The 8,859-nt window shown below is 42.5% G+C and overlaps 1 protein-coding gene across 1 annotated transcript; it reads left to right on the top strand.

The window, feature by feature from the left end:
* The first annotated feature begins 665 nt into the window (after positions 1–665).
* Positions 666–4,189, top strand: serp1 (stress-associated endoplasmic reticulum protein 1). The gene is made up of 3 exons (XM_040130464.1): positions 666–925; positions 2,041–2,113; positions 3,450–4,189. The coding sequence occupies exons 1-3, from the start codon at positions 842–844 to the stop codon at positions 3,488–3,490; spliced, it is 198 nt and encodes a 65-aa protein (XP_039986398.1). The 5' UTR covers positions 666–841; the 3' UTR covers positions 3,491–4,189.
* Positions 4,190–8,859: the final 4,670 nt, after the last annotated feature.

The following is an 8,859-nucleotide window of genomic DNA, read 5'->3' on the forward strand; positions in this document are numbered from 1 at the left end:
TCTCTGTCCAGAAGAGCGCAGTCCTAGGAACAGCTAAGATACTGCGCAGAAGCCAGAAGCCTCAAACTCCAAGGCCTCTGGTCTTGGACCCGAGCTTGAGGAAGACACACCACCAACCCCATGGGGAGGGGGGATTTTTTTATATATATGTATAGTATCTGTGATAAGATATTTTAATGTCAAGGTCCGTTTACTAGCTCTCTGAGTTTTTTCTACCATCTCCCATGTCCTTCTCAGAAATGAAACCTGCTCAACTAAGAGGCCACTTATATTGGTGAAAATGACATAAATTTATTAATAATATCACAGAGAGATTCAGTACTAAGAGGTGAGTGAATGACTGTAGTTCAGTTTTACAAAAAGGGCAACTGACATCAATATTAGGGAGGCATAACATCAACAAATGAAAAAAAACAAAACAACAAATTAAAAAGCACATTGAAATTCAGAAAAGATTTTGACATTTTTTTTCTATGTATGTTTATTAAGCCCAATTCATCATCAAAGTAATCAGCTCTTTAGGAGTGAAAAGAACAGAGGTTGCAACCAGACCAGCGGGGGACAAAGACGTCGCCTCGGCTTTAATTTTGAAAGAGGGGACAGGAAGTCTTATTTTGACAGGCAGCGGCTTTATGCGGGAGTGTGCGGGACCCGCGGCCGCCGGGGGCGGGGCCAGAGGCGGGGCTCCAGGTTTTTGAGTACGTAGACAAGTTAGAGGATCTCCCAGTCCGTCCGCGTCCGAAGGAAACGCCAGCGAGGCCGGGAGAAAGTCTGAAAAACAAACGCCAAACGAATAAAGAGCGACCGCGGCAGAAGAAGAAGCGACCGAGAAGAAGACAAGATGGTGGCCAAGCAGAGGATCCGCATGGCGAACGAGAAACACAGCAAGAACATCACTCAGCGAGGAAACGTGGCCAGGTCAACGGTGAGTTTAACAACGGCCGCCTCACCTGCGGCTCGTCCAGCGCGAAAAAACGCTCAAAATGACCGAAAACGTCAGCCGTTTAACGCCCGCTTCAAAGCCGGGAGGTTCTCTCTGATCCCGGACCACTTAGATCCAGAAAAACCAGTCCACTCCCAGGTCAACCCAGTTTACACCGAGGCTCAGACTGGTGAAAAAAGGAAGTGACTTCTGATCCTTTCTTCTTTGTTTATTCCGTTCATTTGCTTTTAAAACGTCCAGTGATCAAGCCTGCAGCTAATCACCAGTCATTACTATCGATCAAACCGGTGAACTGACCGTTAAACCGGTCAATGTTTGGTTAGTGAAGTCAGTGTGTGAGGCTGAGGAGAGAGGTATTTACCATATGGATCGATACAGAGCCGAAACTAATGATCACCTTCATCACTGATGGACTGTTGATTACATTTACAACTAAGTGATCAATTAAAAGGCTGCAAATCTTTAGAAAAGGGTTCAAAAATACGTCTTCAAATAGTTTGTGTGATTTTAGTGTGATTTAAAAAAAAAAAAAATCAATTTTCTGTCAGAGAATGGATTTATCTACCAATCCTTTCACCTGGAGATCAATCAGTTTGATTGACTGTGATTGAAAGACAACCGAGGCACTGATCCAGCGCAGCCTTAAACAGAGAGATGGGCAGTAAAAAGACAAGTAACAACACACTGATGAACGTGTGGGGAAACTAACTTTGACAGAGAGAGAGAGCAGATACTGAACTTCTGAACCACCGGCTTCACCATCACGTCAGTTTAATTTGAACGAACTCATCAAAGTGTCGTCAACGAACAGATGGCATCGTTTATCTGCAGGTAAATATGCACAATAATGAAAACTAAGACACACACAGACGGTACAATAACATCGGGTGAAATTAATTACACAGAGAGAAAAGAAACGGTCAAAAAAGGTCTTTCCTCCGATAAAACAGGTCACACTCCTACAACTCAGCGTGACAACCAGCTGAGCTGTAAACTGGACGACAGCGCGATGCGTAGGTTCGACTGGTCTGCGGTGCTGCCGACCTGCGGGGTGGATTGACTTTATAATTAGTGTGCGTCTGTCTCTGTGTGTTCAGAGGAATATGGCCGAGGACAAAGGTGTGGGTCCGTGGCTGCTCGCGCTCTTCATCTTCGTCGTCTGTGGGTCAGGTGAGTCTCTTCTTCTTCTTCTTCTTCTTCTTCTGGAACATTCATGAATAAACATCAACCCTCCAAAACACACATCCAACCACAACATCCACACACACCCTGTTTTTTGTTTTGTTTTGTTTTCCCAGATGTTTCAGCTCGTCTCAGTGACGTTAAACAACTTCATATAAAACTCTGACATAGTTACAAACTGGCTGAGTCACTTCTCTGGTTTTATTTCACATTTTAGAATCAATATCTGGTGAAATTGTTTAGTTTCTTGGGCAAACATCGTGTTCACAGAACCACAATAGCACATTTTTTGTGTTTGTTTGTTCAAACTGTTTAATCAGCCGTGAAATTTGATGCTTTTAGTAACAGTGGCTTTAAAAATTACATCATCAGAGTAAAGCCCCGCCCCCGTCGGCCAGGGGGCGGGGCCTGTCCAGCAGGATAAATGTCATCCTGTTCTCTGAGTGTCACTTCGACTCCTGACAGACTCAATCAGTGAAACACCTGTGTGTGTGTGTGTGTGTGTGTGTGTGTGTGTGTGTGTGTGTGTGTGTGTGTGTGTGTGTGTGTGTGTCTTTGGTCAAGGCTCAAAGATAAAGTGGGGTTTATCTGCACGTGCTCAGACATGACAAAGATCAGTTAGTGCACAGAGGGGCTCACTCTGTGTCGGAGATCCAACAGGCCGAGACATATCAAAGTCCAACAGTCCGACACTTCGCAGCGTGAAGGGTGGAGGAGTGAAAACACACACACACCAGGGTCCACATGGAAGTGGACTGAGAGACAAATGATCGCAGACGAAATGAGGAGACAAGAAAGTTGCTCACAATCAAACACAGGAAAAAGCATTTTAGTGAAATCAGGTGGAGAGAGAAGTGTTGCATTTATGAGCCGTATCCTCGGCTGGACGGTGGCCGAGCAACGTAAAATAAATGGTTCAGCTTTGAGCTTTTGGAATTTAGCACAGGATCCACTTGTCGTAAATTTTGCGGAGCCTTCGGTCACGTCTAAGGATGAAGTTTCTCCTCCGATCAAAAATTAAAAAATGTCAGCAGAGTCAGGAAAAACCAGCAGGTGGGAAAAACAATAAAACCCGGTTTAAGTCGCACATTTCATTAAAAAAAAAGAGGCAACAAAATGTACATAAAAACATCAAATGTAGGAACATACGGAGCCCGAGAGTCCTGAATTTTATTTCATCCTCTGCAATAATTACATAACAATAACAAGATAACTGCTCGCGTACACGACACCTGGCGCTTGGTGGAACAGTTGCGGGGTCTGTCTGTGCCGCCGTCCGCTCCGTTTGACTCACTCCTTCTCCACCTTCTTTGTTTTGCTGCAGCTATTTTCCAAATCATCCAGAGCATCAGGATGGGCATGTAGAGCGACGTGACCAGCAGGGGGCGGGCCCACGACAGCGAGCAGCTGAAGATGACGATGATGAAGGAGCTGCCAACGCCAACGTCATCAGAGCGTCGCGTTCTCGCCCCGAACTGAACCCGTTAAAACATTCCTGAACTCTGACGGCTGCCTGCGGTCGTTCATGCACAGAAACGACCAAACAGACCCTGAAAACCGGCCCCCGCCCCCTGAAAACCAGCGTTCATTCCTGTTATCTGTGTTGATTTAACGTGTCGCCGCCCGCTGACCTTCTCACGGCGCTCCTCCTGCCTGTGAACAAGCCATACATGTGCCTTTCTCTGTTTACCTGTGCTTTAACCCCGCCCCCTCTGATCAGTACAACACGACGAGGGAGGGGCGGGGGTCACAGTCCAAAATGCTCCTGTAAACTGTACCCGTGTTTATCCCAGACCACAATAAATTAATCTGCGTGTTTTCTACTTGTGTCAGGAGTCTGTCCTCTCGTCTCTTTCCAGCTGTTGCTCTGTCCTGAGCCGATCTGGTCTGTCCTCCCCCTCCTCCTCCTCCTCCTCCTCCTCCTCCTCAGTGCACATGAGATGAAATAAGATGAAGGTCTTTTGAATCAGAAGGTTTGGAGGTGCTGACAGGTGTGTCTGCACTGTGTGCAGCGTCGCCTGAACAATCGTGTACACAGAATAAAGTTTGATTTTGAAGATGGACGCTGTGTTTGTTTCATGCCTGAAGACTGAGGTTGTGGGTCTGGACTTGGTCTTCGAAGTCTGACGCGAGGTTTACATGTGTTTAAACTAACCATTCCACATTTGAAACGGCATTAAATTTGGTGAATAACGACTTGTTCGAGGCAAAAGAACAGGACTCGATTCGGTTCAACACTTGAACTCTGTGACTCGACTCATCGGGCTTGACCTGAGATCTGGGACTCGTTGCTCTTGGCTTTTCGTAAGCAAGACTTGGTTGCCAAGCGTTGACTCTTTCCCTCGTCTGCGCGGTCCTGCTGGGGTCTGCAACCACTGAGCAGGTTTTGAGACACTCCCGGACTTTAAGCCTGGCCTCTGACTGGTTTTACCTCGTGCGGTTTTCGGCGGGTGAAGTGCAGCGACTGAAGCTCGAGCTCAGCTGGTCCATGATGGGAACATGCCTGAGGTGGGCGGATGCACCGAACTCCCGTTTCCAGGCCACGATCCGTGTCGCGCTTTCTCTGCTGTCTCAGTTCAGTGAGCTCGGAGCGGACTCGCCCTTCTGGACCGAAGCCTCAGCCCGGCGTTTTGGGACAAATCCGGACACGCGCAGATCTACAGAGCCTGCAGCTTTGGTCAGCGTGAGGGGAAAAGTGGTGCGAACATTTCTCTGCACACTTCTGAAAACTGAAGGAGGAGATTCGTGAAGAGCCGGGGCAAACTCTCCTAACGCTCGGTGTGCAGGGTAACTGTCGGTGCAGTAGCTGCGTTTCACCGCACGATGGAGCTGTTTGGATAGAAACTGAGCGGATGCCAGTGGAGACCGTTCTGTGACTGAGGGTCCCCAGATCAGTTCAGTAGATCACACTGAGGCAGACTCATCCGAGAGCCGAGCGTGTCCCACAGCGCGTCGCGGCCTCACCTCAGGCCAGGTGTTGGTGGTGAGACTACAGCACGTCTGATCAGAAACCAGAGGAAACGCCACCTTCTCGTTCGTGTTCAAGCTTCAGCAGAAACTAAACAAACTACAGCCAGTTTAGAGTTTTATTAGTTCTGACTAAATGAAGTTTCATTTATGAGAAATAATGTTTACAGCCGATACAAAAGATACACAACTCTTCAGCGTTATATTTGTCAGAAAATGATCATACACAGCTGATCAGTGCACAGGCACATGTGAAGTAAATGAAGTAAACTTAGTAACAATGCTAATCACTTACACGGACACTGAGTAACGAAGAGGAGACAAGAACAGGAAGATGAACCCTGAACTGAGTAACGAGTCCATTAAAAACAACCCGGCTCAACGGTTACGTGTCTTTTTAAGTAATTTAATTCAGAACTTGTTGGATTCAAACTGAAGACAATCAGCTGTTCTGATGTTTCAGTCTAACACACAAACAGCATATTCATAACCGCGATCGATGTCCCGGCACCATAACCAGGAGAAACACACAAAGAAAAGCAACTAAGACATTTGTTTTTTGTCAGTAAAGATTCTCGATTTTTTAATTAAACCATTTGGTTTGAGCTTCATTTTGTTGTTGGAAATCAAGACACAGATTCATTTATTTTAGTATGAATAATAAATCAAACTCCTTTCAACCTTCCTCTTCAGTTTTATTAATGGTTATGTTTTTGTCTCTGTTATAAACAGATCAGTTTCCAGGTCACTATACATACTCACTTTACTTTTTGTTTTAGCTTTTCAGCTTCCTGAATTTTTTTATAAAAAGCTTCCTAAATGTTTTTATGGCTAATATATTACAGAAAATATTTGTTTTGAAATGTTTTATGTGTAAATATTTATCACGTGTTTTTATCTTAATGATAATGCTCATTCCAATATTACTGACTGTAAACTGATTAAATCTGAAACATCTTCACTTTAGTAGTCACATTTTCCTGCCTGTACACCAAACTCCATTCAAAAATCATACAGTTTATTGATACCTTGCTTAAAAGTAAAGATCCAGGCCATCTTGAAGTGTACATTTATTTTATTTTATTGTATGTTTTTTTCTCCTTTTTCATACTGTGCATATGAAGTATATTCATGCTATGTGTATCTTTATTCCTTTATTTATGCCCTCTGCTCTGTCAAAAGTCTCAATTATGCTTGTTTTTAAAAAGACAAAGATTTGTCTCATTTCAACTTTACCATTACCTGCCGAGATTCTGTCTAAAATTCTCACAAATTAGTAATAAATAAATAAGTAAAAATGAAGTATACTCCAGTAGATGAAGACCCAATGGGGGGTTTACTTGTAACCAAAGCTCTGTAGATAACATTACATGTTTCCTTCATTGTGGTCCTGATGAAACAGATTTGGTGTCCCTGTGTGGACGGGGACACTTTGACCCACATCAGTGATGCAGTCAGACAGAAAGCAGCAGATCTGGGTCAGAGAGGGTTAAAACCAGACAACCTTTTGTTTGGGGGCTTTTGTTTCCTTCTGTCTTCGTCTGGAAGAAGATTCTATAAACATCTGTGTTTTTTACATCGTGTCTGAAGCTCACTCCGTTTCCTGGCCTGATGTTTAATTGAGAATCTTATCGTGGCTCCTGGAGCGTAATCCTCATTTTTAATTTTATTCTTATATTATTTCTTTTTCTTTTTTCTTGTTTATTATGTTTTTTTAAATATTTGTTATCGTTTGTATCAGTTTTTCTATCGAAATGTGCTGGTATACTGTCACACCTTTTCCTTGAAATCTGTTTGGAGATGACTCTTATAAGAGGAAGGACAAATAGTTTGTTCCAAAATAAATGTCCACAGTTTGTAAAAAGGGGACATCTACGGTACAGTTACTGTGTACTAACAATAAATCACAACAGAGCAGTTTAAACCAGGTCAAACTGTTTATATCAGATCTTATATCACGTGCCTCAGCTTCAAACACCGACGGGAAACTCTTTTAGTGAATATACTGTATTTGGGTTGGATTGTGGGTCTACAAGACACCTGAAATTACTGGTTTAAAAGACTTAATATTAACTGAATTGATGTGATAAAACGTCAAAGTGTCACATAAAACTCCTACAACTGAAAACACATTCAGATTAATGACAGAAGTGTTTGTGATTCGTTTCTTGATGATATTTAAAAAATGTAACTGTAAAGTTTCTGCCCCATTAGAAAAGGTGAATACTGGAGTAGAAGTCTGTGTTCTCCGATTAATAAACTGTGTAGAAGGACTGTTAAGCGGCGCACACTGGGGAAAACTGTTTTGATCGATAAACTGATCACTTGGTTTAGTAATGATCGGCGTATGCAATATATATCTGCTACAACGTGACCTCTGAGGCTTCTAATGTAATAATTAACTGCTAACAAGACAAAGCGTTTTTAACCTTTAACACACTGCTAGAAAATTGGCTGTTAAAAACTGCTAGCTGCAAATGATAATTTTTATGCAATTAATTCATTACATTAATGCGAAATTATGAAAACATTTTCCTCAGTGGAGGTTAAAATAGCTGACAAGATTCAGAGGATAGTTTTTATTTGTATCACAAAACTCAAAAGAAAAAGACAAGTAAAAGACAACAGGATGAAAAACAGATTAGATGTTAAAATGTTTGGGTAAAACAAGTCAAATTCCGGACAAGTCTGTTAAGTAGGGGATGATGTTCAATGGCGTTTTTTTTTTATTTCCTCCCTTTTCTTCTTTCTATAATATCTGTAAATGGTAACGAGGGAAAGATGGTACTTGTTAAACTGCATTTCTGTGACAAGGTGTGAGCTCTGGTCTTCAGTATGAAAGTCAGACATGCTACTATCCACCTCTCTACATAAAGGACACAGTAGTGGATATTGGTACTGGGCAGAAATCATGAGCTACAGAATTGTCCGGTGTAGACGTATGTAATTTCTGGTATACACTGCTCTGAGAAATGGCTTTTGAGCATCTGACTGAAGAGAAAAGTGTTAAAAAGTACTTTGATTTCTTTTATTGCCGTGTGATTTCAGTGCAACAGTAACAGCAGCCTGAAAACAAACTGAACGCAAACACTGAGAAATCCAACCACACGTCTGTGTTCAGATGGATGATGAAGCATTAGAAACAATGTGATTGGCTCAGCTTTGGCTAAAAATGAGAAGTTGCCACGCGAATGTTTTCTATGTTCATCTGTGCTAATAAAAAAGAACGAGGAAAGATAAAAGGTTCAATAAAAGATTAGTTAACCTCAGACTTTAGTGAATCCAGGTAGTTTATCAACCTGGAACTGAATCCAAAATATAACCTGCTATCAGATCGCAAACATATCACTTTGTACTGTTTCTTATTTTATCACAGTGAGAGGTAAAACAAAGTTCCGAAAATGACAAAAATCAGTCCTCGTGTAAACAGAAAATTCACAGACGGTTCGGTTCATCAGGAGTTGAGAGTCAAACAAAGTATCACAGGGAGACGAAAAAATCCTCACAAATCAGATTCTGAGCAGTTTGTTTCTGTTCAGATCTGACACAAGTCTGTTGTTACTGGATTACTGGATTATTACAAATGAAGGTTTCTGACACGGGCTCCTATGTCTCCTGCCGAGCACTTTGACTTTCGGCCGGATCCTTGCACACATGAACGGCATGAAAATAATTTACTGCTCTTTGAGACTTTTTACATTTCTTTTGGACCTATCAGACTCTGGTAAAACAAAAAGTAACTTCAGAGTGTCTTTTGTAATGACTGT

The sequence above is a fragment of the Xiphias gladius genome, chromosome 7 (genome assembly GCF_016859285.1).
Source record: "Xiphias gladius isolate SHS-SW01 ecotype Sanya breed wild chromosome 7, ASM1685928v1, whole genome shotgun sequence".
NCBI classification, from domain to species: Eukaryota; Metazoa; Chordata; class Actinopteri; order Istiophoriformes; family Xiphiidae; genus Xiphias; species Xiphias gladius.